Here is an 18,217-nt window from a genome sequence, read left to right on the forward strand (position 1 = left end):
AAAGTTTTGGCACTACAACCTGGCTGGGCACCAGCTGGACCTGCCACGTACATTGAGCCACACACCTTGAGACACACATTTTTACACTGGTACCTCGTATGTAACAGAGCTGCAGCCTGCTGTTATTTTATGATATTGTCCCAAGTCTTAACACTACCAAGGGACTAATTAATGCTCCAAGTAACATTTGAATGTGATAGCCACAAAGGAAATAGTTGGGTCAAACATTAACTAAAGCTGTGATTCCATAATTAGCTGAAGCTGCTGGAATGCAGGCTGCCACTCAGAAAAGCAATGCCCTCCCTGCCACCAATCCTTGTGTGCCCACTGCCTTCCTCCTGTGAGCACAAACAGCAGCCCACACAGAGTTCAGCTCATACTGGCTATGATCTATAAATTGAATTATTCAGCAGGCAGTTACATGAAAATGTGATTGTCTGTCAAAGTTTCTCTTTGGAAATGTCTGCTCCTGAAGTTCTTCAGTATGAGCTGCTGCACTTCGATCCACTTTCCTTCCAATGTAGGTTAATATGCAGTTTTTATACAAATCTTTGCATAAAAAATCAAACAAGAGAACCAGTTTAGGCAACAGCTAAGTCGTAAGTCAGTCCCAAGTCCATGCAAACTGCTAAAATTACTGCTTAATGTTGGCTATCAAAGTGGGACTGTAAATCCCACCTTTTCAAGAACAACAACTGCCTCAAGCAATCTCAAATACTGCCCTATTCCGTCCACACCCTCAAAAAAGTACACAGATCTTTAAAACAATCTGTGTAGCACTCCAGCAAAACAGCAGTGTGACTATTGGGCAGGAGAGGCACATTTCCCCTGCTCTAATGCAAGAGACACGCTAGGCAAGGAAGACTTTCACAGAGGAGCTCTCCACTGACCTGAGAAATTCAGTTTGCCCTAGCAGCCCTAGGAGTTAAAGCCCTACTGTGTGCATTTGCTCATATTGAAGAAACAGACCCTGAGGCATGATGTAGGGCATTTAAATATTTTTTTTTCCCCCTTAATTTGTGAGAGAAGCTTTCTCTAAGTTTGGGGGATTTTCTGGGCTTTTAAACTGAAATTACTTCCATCCCAGCCATGTAAAGTCAGGTATTTCAGTCTTGCTTTATACTAAGGCAGATGAGTCCTCAGACTAAGGCCCAGTACTTAGAAAATACCTTGGAAGTGCTGCTCCAGAAACCAGTTGACAGATTTCTCTCCTTTTGACTGTTATTCTTGAAAAAGAATATTTGAATATAAAGGGATCGGTTCCCAAAAAATCATAAAGTTGGAAGTCTCATAAAGAACTCTAATTATGTTAATACTTTGTCACATCTGTTGTTCTCTTCAGAAGCTTCACCTACATGATTAAGCAGAATCTTGCCCCAGCTGTGATTTTCAGCAAAGTGGTAGTATCTATAACATGACTGCTAACTTTGGACCTAGTGTTTTGAGGGAACTGCAGAACACTTGGTGAACAATTATGGGTTTTGGCCAGTAACCAAAAAACAGCATCAAAAGGGTTCAATTGCAATTAGTTATTTTCTTGGCAGGTATTAATGAATGTGTTTAATATTTTAGTGGAGATATTAGGTTTCTAATTAGATTCAATATCTAACACTAAGTATTAGATTGAAAGAATCAATCACTTTAATGGCTGGCTCATTAAGACACAGAGTCAACTATCTATGAAAATAATTTTTAAATCTATCTTACTCAGGCAAGGATCCCTAAAAAACAACAGCAGTATTGAATAACTGGATTAGGATGCAAACAAATGCAGGTGTGCAAAATTAATTCTTTTGAAATGAACAGGGGCTGCTGAGCTGCTTTATTGCTGCAGGAGAAGTGATGCTTCTGCTTTTTAAGCCACAGCATTAACTTCTGGCATTCATACATCTCAATTCTAAAAGCATTGAAAACATCTAACCCAAATTCTACATTAAAAAAAAAAAAAAAAAAAAAAAAAAAAAAAAAAAAAGTTTTCACAGGAGGTTAGGTTTTTCCAAACATTTTCAACACAGGTGATGCAGACAACAGTGTGGAAAAAATCCTGAATACAACAACCATGATTGTCCAGCTCACAGTCTCTGTACAGGTACATTACGCCAATTAATAATACTCTTTGTCAAAGTAAAAATCAAGTTTTAAAAGGAATATCCAGCTAAAAATGAGGTGATTTCAGCCACACCTTGTGCCTTTTGAAGCCCCTCTAGACAAAACCTGGGTGCAAGCAGTGCCTGAGGGTGAAGTGTGTCCTTCTCTTCACCCAGCTCTGTTAGCACCAGTATGCTCCCAAAATAAAGAGGGCCATATCTGTGTAGGTACTTCTGTGCTGATCAAGCTCTCCCAGCAGAGACAAGACTGCATTGACATCAGTATCATACAAGTATCTTCTTTCACAGAAATAATCAATGCCTTCAGGTTTTTCTGCCAGCTCCTCCTCCCTCTTTCCTGCCCTTGCTTTGCCCATCCCAGTTGTGATATATGTTCCACATAGGCAGGGTGCCATTGCTTAAGCATTGAATTCTAGTGCCTTTCAGGATACTACTCCAAGGGTACCCAAGGTATTGCTTGGCTTTCCAGAAAAAACAGAAAATTTAAAGATGCTCAAGGCCTTCACAGAGGAGCAAATGGAATTGAGACTGATACCCTAAGAGCCATAAAAAGGCACCACACACTTACATTTAGGCATCTGCATGCCACCCTTATTTCCACTGACAGTAATGGCTGCTTAAGCACTTTGTACACACGTAGAGACCTATTTTTAGACACTTAAGTGGAGTTGTTTTCATCTAGAGTTGAATTCTGCTCTTCAATCTCTGCAGAACAGACCTCACCATGAGCTGAAAAGCCACTATTTTAAATATTTGGGGTTTTTTTCTCCTTTAGCAGCATACATACTATTAATGTTGTTAAACAGGAGAGTTCTTATCAGGATTGGACTGAACTAGACAATCAAATGGAAATAAGCATATCTGACCTCAACTTTTCAAAATGCCTGGAAATAAAGATTCAGAATTAAAAGTGATCATAATGAAATAAGTTCAAATGTTGAGATAAAACTAATTTCTATGAGTACACTCAGGTTTCAGATGACAGAATGACTAGCCATTACAGGTGATGTAGGCTGTTCAGTGAGGACAACTAAGACAATTAAAGCACACTGGAATTTGTACAGAAAGAGTAGTTAAGGGTTTTATAAATAGACCCCATATTACACTCCCAGTACTCAAGCAGCTCTCACTAATTGAAACTGAACAAAATAATAGCAAACTCAGAGCAGAGTATGCTTTGATGTTTTGTCCAGAGAACATTCAAGAATGATCGACCTTCTATTTTACAAGGTAGTGCAGTTATTAAACTGGTTTAGTTTGTAACATTACTTCCATGAAAAAAAAAAATCCCTTGATATATAAAGAAGGAAAAATTGCCTATATTTGGGCTGTCAGTGTAGCATTCCATATTTTCCCAGGATTCAGTCCTACACACAGAATAAAATGGTAATGCTCTTTTTTTAAACTTCAGCAGCTACTGAAATAACAAAGGTGTGATTATAAGCAAAGACAGATTCCAGACTGATCCTGACCTTAAAATATAAAATAAGATGGCATCCTTGAAATATATGAGACTTGTATAAATGGGTAAAAACCTCGAAAGAAGACTTTTATTGTTAGGATTATTAACTTCCAGTACTACTCTATTAGCTGCAGAGATATATTTCTCCTGAAGTCCTGTTTTCAAAAGGAATTATACTCACCCTGAGCCCATTCAAAATGTCTCACCCAATCACATGAATCAAACCAACGTGTCTGTTCAAAAGCTGTTCACAACCCTTAAAATAAAAGTCCAGGCTTCCACATCGTGCTCCCTGGCAGGTAAGTTTATACCACCCACACCAATGGACTACTGCCTAGTGACACCAGATAGCTCTGTTCATAGGCACAACCCATTTCTTTTTGCATCTAGACCTCCACTGAGAATAAGATCCAAAACTAACCTGTCATATCTTATCAAAAATGCTCATGGTCTAAAAAAAATTTTTAAAAGGAGATAATCGAGTTACAGTAGGGTGAGGTGTAATGAAATAAAATATATATAATGCAGGTGGGACTTAATAGAAAAAAGAATATACCATCATCAGGCAGAGATGTTGGCTTTAGGAAACCAAAGAAACATTGAAAGAAGTTTATTCATCCTGGAATAGCTTGGCTATGTGATCTCTTGCTAAAGGGTAGAGTATTTCTCATGAAACTGTAAGTACTAAAGAGGATAAACTCTCTTCCCTTAATCAGTGGATTTGAAAACTCACTATCAGAGATTTTATAGCAACAGATGGCACATCTGTCTCTGAGTTTCCTTGTTATTTTCCTGCCCTGTAATAACATCTTTATGGCTTTGCACCTACATACTGTACACATTGAAATATAATTTGGAATAACTTTACAATTACATGATTGTCTCCAGTTCCCATGGAAAACTTTGTATTTTGAGTGTGAGGATAACTTCACAGTAAGTCATGGAATCATGGAATGGTTTAGGTTGGAAAGGACCTTAAAGATCATCTAGTTCAAATCCCCCTGCCAAGGGCAGCAACACCTTGTACTACACCAGGTTGCTCAGAGCCCCATCCAGCCTGGCATTGAACACTTCCAGGGATGGGATGTGGATGATATCCACAACTTCTCTGGGTAACCTACCCCAGTGACTTACCATCTTCACAGTAAAGAATTTCTCTCTAATATCTAATCGAAAACTACTCTCTTTCATTTCAAAGCCATCACCATGCCCTCTTTAAAAAGCACTTCTCTGGCTCTCTTGTAGGCCCCCCTTAGATACTGGAAAGCTGCTACAACTCACATTTCTTCAAATTAGGATTCCTCAGGATCACACGATTAAATGACCCCTTTAACTCAGCCAGCTATTTTGAAACTGAGAGACCAAAGCTCACCTGGGGATAAATAAATGGTTAATGGCCATGTGGATGCACCTACATAATCCAAGTTCTCTCCTCTGTTTTCCCACATTGCTTTGTATCCACGTATCCATCCTGAGCACAAACTGCCTGGGTGTTAGCTCCTTGTGGAAAGGCTCCAGGCAGCCACAGGGCCCCATGTGTGACTCTGTACTCCTGGAACCACACTCCAGCACTACTACAGCGGTTGTGCCTTATGCATTTGCATGGAGCCATGCAGAGGTCATGGACTCGGCAGCCTGGGAAGAGGAGACCCTTCAGTGCTGCCTCAACAAGAGCCGTGATGATGTGAAGATACACAGATGTATATCAAAGCCATGCTGAGAGGGGTCACTCTGGGAACACTGCTCAAAGCAAGCGAAGGGCCTCCCGCACAATGATTTAAAAACAAACCTCTGGAAAGAAGCAGAATCCTGGCAACGCTCCAACTACCTTTCCCAAGTACCTCTGAGCAACAGATGGACTTTTTCCAGCAAAGCCACCGATTATGTACAAGGCAGACAAAAGGCACAGAGGAGTTCATGGTCCTTACCCAGGCCTCCAGTGACAGCGAGCTTCCTTTGCCCAGGGCGGAGCCCAGAGCAGAAGCTGGGAGAACAGAAAGCTCTTTCACCCCTGCACGCAGGCACACGGAGCGGGAGCGTCTAGCCAGCCCTGAGGAGTCACTGAGGGACTGCCGTGGTTTCAAATAAAAATAGCGTGATGGAGGTATGTTTATGAAAACATCAAATACAGAAAAGAAAGGCAATGTGAAACACACTTTCCTTTTTATAAGGCATATTTGGCATTTTACAAGGTATACTTTCCCAAGTGAGGAATGGAAAATTGCAAAGACATTGGAAGCACTCAGGCAGACACAGTGTCATTAAATGTTCATTCAGTACAGTCACTCCAAAGACCTGCATTCTGTATGTGCCTGCAAGTAACAAGAAGGACATTAAGACAAGAATGATGCTCTCTTTTGGCATGAAAATTGCAGCCTTTATCAGTGTTGCAGACGTAAATAATTTCCCATTCCCATCTGCAGCAACTTTGGCAGATTATTCACAGTGGCGTCACTGGGTGATTTTGCTGCTTTGTGTCTTGCCTTGCTGAATAAGCTTATTACTGATTCTTGGTGTCTTCCATCAGACCAACATCTTCCACAGGAGGTGGGTGTGTGAGAATGCAAAGGCTCACATGCCTGCTTCCTTCCTATCTCTCAGCCTGTGCCTAAACCCCAGGCTAACTATTCCACAGCTTTACCCTGATTAGTCTTAAAAGTACTCAAGTTTCCACCCTGAATATTCCCTACTGCAGTTTGAGCCATGCTACCTCTTATGTGACACTTTCTCCAGAGCTGGAGGACTGCAACAGCCTTATAAAGAATATTTGAAGGCTACTATTGTATCTGTCCTTCAATCCTCTCAAGCCTCCAGCTATTTGCAGGAGTCAACTCTGCGGCAATGCCCTGAAATTTTCTGTTTCTCACACAGAATGCCTCTAAGAGGTATTTCAAAGAAATGAGCACTGCATGTATTTGGAGAAGGCAACACCAGATGCTTGACCAGAACTCTAAATGCTTCTTCTGGGAGAACATCAGTCTTGTTCTTTTGCAGAGGCAGATGCAAGAAAGCAGACAACATAACTGTTTCAAAATAGTTACTATTTAGTAGTGTAAATAATGCATAAAGCTCCAAATTCAGGATTTAAACTGAAAGATCCAACTCTACAGCAACTCAAAAATGCAGAATGATGCTAAGAAAGTCATAAATACATCCCAGAATATAAAGTCATGCTCATAATTCTTGTCTTTGCAAGTGAAATGTAGTATCTTAATTCAAACCGGTAGAAAAGCTGCTCAAGATTATTTCATCACAAAATCACAGAATTGATTTATTTCTCCCTTGAGAAGCTGGATACAGCTCAGGCCATTATTTTCCAATTTTCGAAAGTACTTCTAGTCAAATCTATTACATGTATTTCTAAAGTGTCAGTTGCTTCAGCTTCTTGGCACACTTTAGATAATATTCACCAGTTTAAAAAATGACCTACTGTGCTGCCCCATCCGCATCCCCAAATCGCAGTTTTTGTGATTGCTCAGTGCGAGTGCCACCAGGCCCGGCTGTGCCCAGCGCTTTGTGACGCCTGAGGAACGCTGGGCTTTGTGTTCAGCTACACTGAGTTTGAAGGATGGGACACAAAACTAGGAGAACGCCGTGCTAAAATTCTGCTTGGCATTAAAGGTTTCTGGAAGTGAAGCTCCTGTGTGGCACACACGTTGACTGGGGCATCCGCTTCCATCAGGCTCTGCTGAACGTGTCTGCAGCTGAGCAGGCAGAGTGGATCAAAGGTGAAAACCTGCCAAAACGCTGGGTTTTTCCCCTCCCTGGAATGTCCTCTCCAGGCCCTTCAGACCTGAACTAGACACGGGCAGACGCCGCGCTCGGGATGAGGGCAGCGCCCGCGATCGACGCGCTCGGCGCTCGGCGGGGCCCCGCTGGGCCCAGCCCTGCGCGGCGGCGGCGCCCGCGATCGACGCGCTCGGCGCTCGGCGGGGCCCCGCTGGGCCCAGCCCTGCGCGGCGGCGGCGCCCGCGATCGACGCGCTCGGCGCTCGCCCTGCGCGGCTGCGGAGACGGGCGGCGCCATGGCGGCGGAGCAGCGCTACCCGCGCAGCTCCATCGAGGATGACTTCAACTATGGCAGCAACGTGGCCTCGGCCAGCGTCCACATCCGCATGGGTAAGGGCTGCAGATGAGTGGGAGAGCCGCACGGCCCCGCTCAGCCCCCCAGGCGCTTGCGGAGAGGTCCCGTTGCCCGCACCGGCGGGGCGGTGAGGGGAGGCCGCGCCCTGCGCTCCCGGCAGGTGCCTGTGAGATTCCCCGGCCACCTCTCTGTGAGATTCCCCGGCCACCTCTGGCCTGGAGCTGCAGGCGGGATCCGCGCAGGTCTAACCTGGCTAAAGGTTGTGAGTGCAGCCAGGGCGCTGTTCAGTCCGGGTGAGGATCGAGACTGAGGGACCGCGGCCGGCCAAAAGCTTTGTCGTTTAACCGTGAAGGGTCTTCTCCTGAGAGGGGTTATACCCGGGACCCTGTGTAGATTCAGCCTTGATTTGTCCAGCGTGATGAAGTCCAAACATGACACATGAGATGCGTAGTCCCTGCAGAGACGCCTCTCCCCGGAGGAGTTTAAGGAAAGCCTGGACGTGGCACTCGGTGCCATGGTCTGTGTGACACGGGCGTAGGGTGGGCTCAGTGATCTCACAGGTCCTTTCCAGCCGTATTCATTCTGTGATTCGTAAATACTAGAATTAGTGACTGTAATTACAGACCATGAGACTGAAGGATTTGAATTTCTTCTGTGAGGTATTACATTCAGCATGCTGTGAGGTAATAGTAATGCCCATGAAATCCTGCTTTGCTGTTCATGTGCAGGTCTCAAAGCATTGAGTACTCGCACAGAATGTGTCTAATCAGTAATCCTTGCTGAAATAGTGTTTCTGGGCACATTTTGGAATAAAAACGCTTCATGCTGTGAAATCTTTTAGTATTTATTTTTGATAATCAGGAGACCACTTGTATTTAAGTACAATTTTATCTTGTTTGAAGAATAACAGGTGTGCAATAGTAGGTATGAAACAGATCATGCCCAGCAAAATTGCTGATGCATTTAATGACATGGGGGGAAGACTATGCAAGCTAAGTGGTATTCTAGGTTTGGTCAGTTCATTATGACAAAGTAGGCTCCAGTCCCTCATGGCTTACAAGTGTGTTTACATGCTTACAAGCAGGTAATTCAGTTTTTCATAGTATGTGCTCTTCAACTTGTTGAAGACTGTACTATTAATCACTGATTTTTTTTTCCCTATAAGCTTATTCTTCTTTTTACAGCATTTTGTCTAATGGACTGGATCTCCTTCTATCCAGAACAGAGAATATCTGTATGATATATCTGTATGCCCTGAACTACACTTTTCTTTCCATAATTCTAGAATTTAGAAGCCCTTTACTTCTAGGATTTTTTTTTCCCAGCCTGTGCCTGTGGATAAATGTTCAGTACAATGCAAGTTGTAAATGATGATAAATTGTATTTAATATTATATTTAATATGGCAATAGACATTAATGTTAAAAACTTTACGTTTTTAAACTTTTATGGCTGTTTCTGCCTTCCATGTTAATCCTCTGTCAGTTAGGTCCATTAGGCACCAGCACCATGATGGAGAAGGTATGCTTTTAGTATAGTGAGAATGGGTTTACATAGGTTTTAAACTAATCCAAAATAAATTCCTTGCAAACGTTTTCTGTATTTCCTTTGTCATAATTGTTAATGGTTAAATAATGATGTCCAGGAATAAATGTAATTTTGTTGTAGTACTACGTCAATTTTTTAAAGTAAAATGGCTTTTTGTGACTTTGTTCTGTGCTTTTTCAGTATGATTTTATAATGGTTCCCTATGAAAATGAAAATTTGTATCTGATTTACTGTTGAACTTTGTAAGTCAAAAGTGGTTTTGTTTTTATTTTCCTTCTTGCAGCATTTCTGCGAAAGGTCTACAGCATTCTTTCTATTCAAGTTCTGTTGACCACAGTCACATCTGCAATTTTCCTATATTCTACTGGAGTGCAGGCATTTGTTCATGAGAGGTAAATTCTAAGGTGAAATGCAGCTGTTTAGCATGTGTTAAGTATAAATTATGTAACTTGTTGCTACATTTCAGTCTTCCTAATAATTTTTATAATCTGTGTTTTGTTGCTGTAATAGATACTTTTAAACTTGGTTAGGGAGTAATTTTTCTTGGACATTTTTCTCCTTGATTTGCTATGAAAACTTTTTTTTTTTTTTGTTGTGTTGTTGATTTGAATCCATGCTTTATTAATTATAATAGTGCTTATTCAATATTTGTGCTATGCAACCATTTACATGAGTTGCAGAACATCTCAGCTAGTGACATTTCTTGTTTTACAGTCTAAATACTTCTAGAATCTCTTTGGAATGCTGTCGTTTATAGGTGCCTGTTCCAAAAAGCAGAATCATATCTTATTCATCTTACTCCCTCTCCCATCTTCTTTTTCCACTTACCCCCTTCCCACTCCCCCAAAAGAACTGGTCTGCTTAAATTTCTGTGGGTGTGCTTCTTTTTGTCTCTCAGATTTTCATGATAAAGTAAGTCTCAGAATGAAAATGTGGTGAACAGGCCAGGGAAAAGAGCAGCTGAGAAGGGAGGGGAGCACTGAGTCTACTTTGTTTTCCTCCAAGTGCACTTTTGGACTTTTACTTTCACTTTAAAGCCTAAATTAAGAAGGAGGATTAAACACTGCATGAAAGTTTCAGTTTCTGTATAACCTATGGTGTATAAAACAGTGGCTGTAAAACTAGTTTTCTACTTAAATCCGATAGTTTAAAATTGTCCTGTTCGCTTAGAACTGTTGTGATTTTGTGTTTCCTAGATAATCATTTAAAAATTTGGTTTTATATAACTGTTCCATAGTCTTGCAAATATTTAAATTTGATTACTTTTTTTTAATATGGAATTTTACAGGCCTGCCTTGCTTTTGATATCTGGGTTTGGATCTCTGGCTGTAATCGTGGCACTGACTTTCTACAGTCGCCATCACCCTGTTAATCTATACCTGCTGTTTGGATTTGTAAGTGTTTTATTAAATTAAATTATTCATTGATTAATTAGTTCAATTTAATAGTGCCTAGAATATCTTGCATTGTAATTAACTCCTTGAAACTAGAGGTATGTAATTTGTTTTTCTTGTATTCCTTGAAAGTTATCCTATATATTTTTGACGGTCTGAGTTACTTTTTGGAGATTCTGTCCACAGGTTGTTCCTAGATAGCAGACACTTGAGGTTTCTTTCAGCATCTTTTTAGAAAGAGTTTTAGAACTTGGAACCAGTTTGAGCAAGGATTTTTGTGTGTGTGTAGAAATCTATCTGCTCCCATTGTTCTGTTGATGTCAGGGATTTTTTCTATGGAACTGCTCAGTAGGAAAGGAGAATGCATTCCTGTTACCTAAATTAAATACCTGTTTAATGGACAGCCTCAAGCAGAGACCCAAACCAGCCATATTGTTTATTCCTCCAACTGTTTGTCTTTTTGATGCTAAATTCTGAGCCTGTTTCCAGCACAGGCAGATCGGTCAGAGCTGTCCTCAAATTTCAGTCTTCTGCCTGATGTTGTTAATATGTAGATCCAGGCTAACAGTTGCTCTTGGATAATTTTGATTATGTAGCAAATCAGTCTTCTGAAAAGAAGTCACAGTAGATCAATTAAAATTTGATGCTTTAAGAGTTGCCTAAATTGTATTTGTGATAAAACAGAAAGACAGCTTTGCTGTGTAAGTAAGCTGTTTGTTTAAAGGGTAAGTGTGGAAACTGATGTAGACACTGTGTTAGACAGCTGTCCAACAAGATATTAAAAATGTATTAATTTTATAGCCCCTTGAATTGTTTGTAAGAAGTGTCGTATAAATGTTGTGCACTTGCAGTAGAAAATAGTTCTATAGGGACAGTCTCTCAGTCTCTCAGTCATTTTCACTTTGTATTTGTATTTGTATTACACTTTTTGTGTAACACAACTTCCAGCCCAGTAAGACAGTATTCTCATTTTCTTGTTGAAAATTATGGAAGTATGCTTTCATACACAAAGATTTAGCAGGAGACCTAGTGTTTAATGGTTTGATTTTTTTTCTTATCCTTCTGTTTTTTTGGGTTTGCTTTTTGTAGACGCTACTGGAAGCACTGACAGTTGCCATTGCAGGTAAATAGTAGCCATCCTATTGTCTGATTCCATAAAGAATTTGGAAAAGGAATCCATTATGTTGTAGAAATTGCCATTAGGATTTTCTAGATGTGACTATAATGATAATGAATCCTGTTTGAAAATTTAAATGACAGTGATAGGAGTTTAGCAAAACCAGGGAATCAAGGGGGAAAACTGAATTCTGATTCAGAATTGAATGATTCTGATTCAGAAATGAAACTGTATAAACTTGAAGTTTGAAATTAGCTGGGGAATCCATTCTTTTGGTATAGCTAAAAATGTTCTTTTTCATAATGTTCAGCTGTTGGCAGAGCTGATCTTCAAGTTGAAATAGTCCTATCTGCCCCCTCAATTTCCTCTAAGGGAATCTGAGTTTGGAGGGTTCTGTGCTTCATGGTCAGGGTTGAAGTGAGATAATGTGCAGTCACGTCATGGCATCACCTTGAACTGTACCTTACAACATAAGATGAAATCTCTTCATTGTGGCTTATGATCTCCTGATTTGGGGAAAGGAAAGATTAAGGAGGAAGGAGGGAAGAAAAAGCTTGCACTTGTTTCTGCTGTCTTTCCCCTCCTGTCCCCTAATCAAAACTTTGAGCCTTTATAGGGAATTGTTTTATTTGTCCCATTATTTCAGTACTGTGAATAATTAATATAGTCTTTTTCCTTAACATCTCTGTTACCTGTGCTTAAAATATTTTTGTTTTGTTTTGTTGGTTTTCATAATTCTGACCATGGAAGGCCTGTTAATTCCATTTAAGAAGCTACAGCTATAAAGTAACTGTCAAACTTAGCTAGTACAAGATCCCTGAGTCCTATGATCATGAATTTGAAATGCAAAGACAAGTTCAGGCATAATTTACTTGATTTTATTCGCAGTTAAGTTTAAATTTCTGTTTCCTCAAAAGAAAACTCAGCAAATACATAGTGTTGTGTTCTTTAATTGACACATTACTTTTTCTGTTTATAGTGAGTTTCTATGATGTCTCCATCGTCTTGCAAGCCTTTATTCTTACTACTGCTGTATTTCTTGGTTTGACTGCATATACCTTACAGTCAAAGAGAGACTTCAGCAAATTTGGAGCAGGGTATGTTATCATACTGATGATTTTTAATTTTTTGTTGTTGTTTTTAAGGTGGGGTTTTTTTCTTTCTTTCTTAAAGCAAGCTTTGGAGGTTTAATAAGGAATACAGGTCAACAGAACCTGCTTCAAGGGAATGGTGAGGGTTATTTATTTTAAATTATTAATTTTACCCAGTTCTTATCCTTGGTAAATTCTTTTCAGTGATAAAGAATCTTAAAACAATTGGAGAACTAGTTTACCTAGATTTTTCACTGAGAGAGAAGGCAGATGTTTCAAATCTTTAAAAAAATAGTTAGAACATAACTTTTGACAGCTTAATAAAACTTGTACTGCTGACACCGGTGAACAGTTGGCATCTAAGAATTCCAGACATTTACTTGCCAGATATATTATGAAGAGGTTTTAGAAGAAAGGATATTTTAAGCCTAAAAGAAAGTATATTGTTGGTCACAGTGTAATTTATTTTCTTTCAGCCTCTTCACTTGTTTGTGGATTTTAATCTTGTCGGGCATCTTGAAGGTAAGATACTTTGTGCTCACAGTTAAAAGATATTCACAGGATTACAGAAGGATGTGGGTTGGGAGGGACCTTTAAGATCATTTAGTTCCAACACCCCTGCCATGAGTGGAAGGTTCCACTAAGATTAGGTCACTCAAAGCCTGACCTTTTACTAACTTCTAATGTAAATAAGAGGTTTGGATCAGCCCAATATAGCTTAATGAAAGCAAATTCCTAACCAGTCCATTACTATTCTGGATTATGCTGGTGATCTTTTAACTACACATTTTCAGTTTAGGTTTTTGTTGAGTGATGTTCTTGCCAACATAAGAGGGGTATTTGGGTTGATTGACAAAATTTGTCAGTTGAGATCCACTGCTTGATGAAGAGAATGTGAAGGAGATATGAGATCTAATGGTATTTTGGTTTTTCAGTTGTTCTGCTGTTAGTATTCTGGAGACCAGAACTTCCTCCCTCTTAAGTGGAGGCACTTTTACTCAGTGTGACTGGAGAGTGTATGGAATAAGAGCATTGAAATATCACCATAACACTGTGGTTTTGTCTACATAACACTGGAAAGACTGTGTTTGAAATGTGGCATATCATTATGCAGGGATTTTAATATTAAAAAGAAAATGAAATTCACAAGTATATTTTTCATATTTTATTTCCCTTCAGCTGTTCTTCTCTTGTGAGACGATAGAGTTGGTGTTTGCTGCTGCTGGAGCTCTTCTGTTCTGTGGATTTATTATTTATGACACTCATTTGCTGATGCACAAATTGTCCCCTGAAGAGTACATAGTGGCTGCAATCAATCTCTACTTGGACATCATAAATCTATTCTTACACCTGCTGCGTTTTCTGGAGGCATTTAATAAAAAATAGTCAAAGTGGTTATGATTTGACTACAGCACAAATAAAGTTAAGCATTTGGATGATCTGCAAACTCAGTAGTTCTGCCTTGTAAAGACTGAATCTTTATTATGTCTGCATTCCATGAATATTGATTCCTCCTTAGGGGGAAAAATGGCTTTTTACATAGCTACAGTTCTTCTCCAGACCATGTATTTTATGTAGTTAACATGCTGTCATCATTGCAGTCACTTTTTAAATCATTTAATTTGTAGTGTAATTAATTATTAACATTTTGCCAGCTCCTGATTGCTCCAGAGTAAGCTTCCCTGCTGTTCTCTAGCTGCTGAAAATGTTTCCTTTGGGATTGATCATTCATTTATGTATCACATAAGGGTAGCGTGATTTTACCATTGTGTAATGTTTTACTAAGATAATTTTTATGTTGTTGTTTTTGTTTGGTAAAATGAAATGCTGTCTCTGATAGAGATACTCTATCCTTGTTAAGGGCTGTTGCTAGGGAAGCTGTGAGGGTGTTAAAACAAAGGGAATGTTCTTGATTTTAGTATTATTTATTGCCTATCTTCAGTGTTCTGAAAAATCATTTGGAGATTGATTATAGCATTTTATCGACTTATGTATAATAAAACTCACTGTGTGTCAATAAAAATTGGAAAGCCTGTTCTTGCAACTGAGACCTGAGAACTTCATGATGCTGGGAATGCACGCTGCAGACGGGTCGGTGCTGGCAAGGGTAGAGGTGCTGTGACTGTGGCTGTGGCTGTGGCTGTTTCCCACGCTGTGGAGGTGCTGGAGGGGCAGGGAGCGTGGAAACGATTTTGAGAGGCGTCCTTCTTACTCAGTGAGGGGTTGTTAGTGCTCGCCCGTGGTGTCAGTGGGAGCTGAGTGACGAGGCGAAGACGCGCGTCCTGCCTGCCCGTGCTGGGTCCCCGTGCGCTTTCCGCAAGGCTGTCGAAGTACGGCTGCGAAGGGGTTTGAGCGAGTTGACAGTCTCTCCCTTTGCCTTAGCATTTCGTTCAGAACAGAGCTAAGAAGAACACCTTTTGACGTTCTGATGGAACCCATGTTTATCCTTTGTGCCTCGCCCTGCGCGCAGCGCTCTGGGCACGATCCCGGGGGGGCGGGAAGCAGGACGGCTGCTGCGCGCTCGCTCGGAGAGTTACGGTAGGGCCCAGCTGCCCCCGCGGGCGGCCGGGCGGCCCGGCGTGCGCATGCGCGGTTGGGCAGCGCGGCCTTGCGCGGGGGTGCGCGGCGGCCTCGTGCGCGGCCGGTGAGCGGTGCCCCCTCCCCTCAGCCGCTCCAGCTTCTCTCGCCGCTGGACATGGCCAAGAGCCTGAGGAGCAAATGGAGGAGGAAGATGCGGGCGGAGAAGAGGAAGAAGAACGCGCCCAAGGAGCTGGAGAGGCTGAAGAAGATCCTGGGAACCAAAGCGGATGTCATCATGGAGGAGGTCAAGGAAGTGGCGACCGTGCTGCCCCCCGAGAAAGTCCTGGAGCAGAGAGGTGAGTCGGGCTCTGGCTGGTTTTCCTGCTGCAGTCGCCCGGGTGCGGGGGGTCCTGCAGTGTTGTTGCTGATCCCGTGACTTTCACCGCCGGGATCACGCGTATGGTTGTCACAGGCTGAGGACAGTGGGGCGGAAAGCTTGTGTTTTAAAGCTAAAAACTGAATGTGGTCATTTCGCAACGCTGCCATCCATATTGCATCCGGTCACTTGTGGAACAAGGTTATTAACGTTTGGTTGTAGAGTGTAAAGTATGTAATGTATCGTATGGAGAGACATCTCTGATTATATCAGGTGAATGCGGATTCACCACTTCGCAGTCATAACATTATGTTTGCTGCCTAATTTGAGGAGGCTGCTAAACATACAGAAGTTGGAGTAGGAGTAATACGGGCTCAGTTTCTGAATACTAATTAGTGCTGCATTGCACGTGGTGCAGGAGTGGGTGGTGGTAGGTGTCTACAGGTAATGCCATCTTCCTCCTTGTGTCGGGAATCGAACGTAAACTGAAGTAGAAGTAACCAAGGAAGTGGAAACAATGGTTTTAAATAGCTACATACTGGATAGCAGTCAGAAAGACTTTCTCTTTCCAAAACTGACATCCAAACTGCATCATAGTCTTATTTTGATTCTCCAATTTTTGCCACTTAAGATGTTCTGATACAGAAAATGGAAATAGAATGGTTTATCAAAATACTTGTCCAGTTAAGGGTAGCTTCAAGTATAATTTGTAATTTTATCCATAGTTCTGATTTGTCCCCCAAACCAGGTGTGAAAGTTAATCTTTAAGAGGGATAGTTAGATTCGAATTTCCAAAATGTTTTGGAACATTGTCAGACTCTGATGCTGAAGTTGAAGGAGAAATCATTGCCTTAAACCTGGTTTCTGAAGTAAATGCAAGACTATCTGTTGTTCCTACACCTCTTCCCAACTCTGTTGGCAACTTCTCTACAGGTGGCCGATTTCACTTGGCTTTTGCAGAGAGATAGCAGCCTCAGAAATACCTAAGAAAATACAGATTTCACAAAACAGCTACAAGTTTTATACATTGCAAATTTTTTTTCAGTTTTTCCTCTTAAGAAAAATATAATGTAAGGTCTGCCATGCTGAATAGGCTTCTGGTTCTGCCACCAGGCCCCTGTGCTGATTCTCTGCTGATTTCAAGTATTTGCAAGTCCCTCAATTTAGGGCTCCAGAAGCACATCTCTGATGCAGATTCCTGTAGACTATCAGCTTCAACTATTGAAGCATTACACTGGCCTTTTCCTTGTGAGATTTGTCTCCCAACATGAGACAAGCACAACATAGAAGTCTTTTCCTCTCTATAGAACTTGTGCTATATGCTTGAGTTGCACACATATGGTTTGGGAATGAGGTTGGGATGAAATTGCAGAGCACAGTTTCAGTCAGTACTTAGTGAGGTGTTCCTCTTGCACCTTGTGATCTCACCGAGACATGACATTTGTGGGGTGTTAGCCAGCTGGTGATGCTGTTCTTGGGAGTGACCATGTCATGGGCAGTCTTCCTTATCCTAGAGATTAATCCTCTCTTTCTGCCTGTAAATGTGTTAGACCTGATGTCACGCTTACTCCTTGAGGCAAGTGTGGCATCACTGGCTGATACTTCCTACTGTATTTCAGCTTTTCTCTTTACTATTCCTTTTAGTTGTCATCATCTTCCACTCAGAATAAATTTTTAGAGCAGATCTTAAACATTACATCATAAAAAGTGTGTGATTGCACATATGTTTCAGTAAGCCTATGGCTTCATGCATGTTTCCATGATGGAATATACAATGTTCTTAGACACAGGATTGGAACAGATTGCAGACTAAAGAATAAGAAGCTTTGCCCAGACATTGCCTTTAGGAAAAAATATTGCACATTATCTATCAGCTGGTGAAGTTCCTGGGTTGCAGTTGCATTGGTTTAGAAAGTGCTTTCACTTTATAAACCCTTCATTTCTCAATGTACAAATACTGTTGAGTCTAGGGATATTTTTATCATTTGGGGGAATCTAGTAATAAAATAGCTTTTATGAAGCTGATTCAGATATTTTACTCACCAAAAATACCTTTAATTTTCAGATGACTGCAAAATGGAGCTGGATAATAAACGAAACAAAAAAACTCTTCTAGACCAGCATGGACAGTACCCAATATGGATGAATTCCAGGCAAAGAAAGAAGCTTAAGGCTCAACGTGTTAAAGGGAAAAAAAAATCAAAATTGGCCAAAGGCCTCGTCTGGTAAAATAAGTTTTGTAAGATCATGAATATTTTGTTTACCAAAATAAATTTCTCACATAAATTAATGAGATTTTGTGCTTGGTCACTGAGTATAGTCTATTGTGTTGAATGAATTTCTGAAGAGACTCTTTGGGCAGCAAATGATGGAAGAAATAGCAGCTTGGTGTCTGCCAAATTTAAAAAGCAAGCTGAGTGCCTTTGAATAGACTAATTGGCCTGTGGTTATCTGTTTTCTTGGGGGGTGAGGATCTTCATCTTTTATACTGTGAACACTGAAAACAGTAAAGGAAATCC

At 40.9% G+C, this 18,217-nt stretch overlaps 2 protein-coding genes across 2 annotated transcripts; both read left to right on the forward strand.

Moving 5' to 3' along the window:
* The first annotated feature begins 7,467 nt into the window (after positions 1–7,467).
* TMBIM4 (transmembrane BAX inhibitor motif containing 4) lies at positions 7,468–14,846 on the forward strand. The gene is made up of 7 exons (XM_056508419.1): positions 7,468–7,688; positions 9,484–9,592; positions 10,489–10,594; positions 11,684–11,717; positions 12,691–12,808; positions 13,279–13,324; positions 13,982–14,846. Exons 1-7 carry the CDS (start codon positions 7,595–7,597, stop codon positions 14,186–14,188), a joined length of 714 nt encoding a protein of 237 aa, XP_056364394.1. The 5' UTR covers positions 7,468–7,594; the 3' UTR covers positions 14,189–14,846.
* A 526-nt stretch (positions 14,847–15,372) lies between these two features.
* LLPH (LLP homolog, long-term synaptic facilitation factor) lies at positions 15,373–17,988 on the forward strand. The gene is given in 3 exon segments (XM_056508432.1): positions 15,373–15,444; positions 15,447–15,678; positions 17,764–17,988. Coding segments are annotated over 3 exon segments (453 nt in total). The 5' UTR covers positions 15,373–15,387; the 3' UTR covers positions 17,928–17,988.
* The last annotated feature ends 229 nt before the right edge of the window (positions 17,989–18,217 follow it).

Source organism: Oenanthe melanoleuca, chromosome 1A (genome assembly GCF_029582105.1).
Source record: "Oenanthe melanoleuca isolate GR-GAL-2019-014 chromosome 1A, OMel1.0, whole genome shotgun sequence".
Lineage (NCBI taxonomy): Eukaryota > Metazoa > Chordata > Aves > Passeriformes > Muscicapidae > Oenanthe > Oenanthe melanoleuca.

Excerpts from the sequence above, each read along its gene's own strand:
- TMBIM4 (XM_056508419.1), top strand. The coding sequence starts at position 7,595 with ATGGCGGCGGAGCAGCGCTACCCGCGCAGCTCCATCGAGGATGACTTC. Across the intron at positions 9,593-10,488 it reads CAGGCATTTGTTCATGAGAG|GCCTGCCTTGCTTTTGATAT; the intron begins GTAAATTCTAAG and ends GGAATTTTACAG. Across the intron at positions 12,809-13,278 it reads TTCAGCAAATTTGGAGCAGG|CCTCTTCACTTGTTTGTGGA; the intron begins GTATGTTATCAT and ends ATTTTCTTTCAG.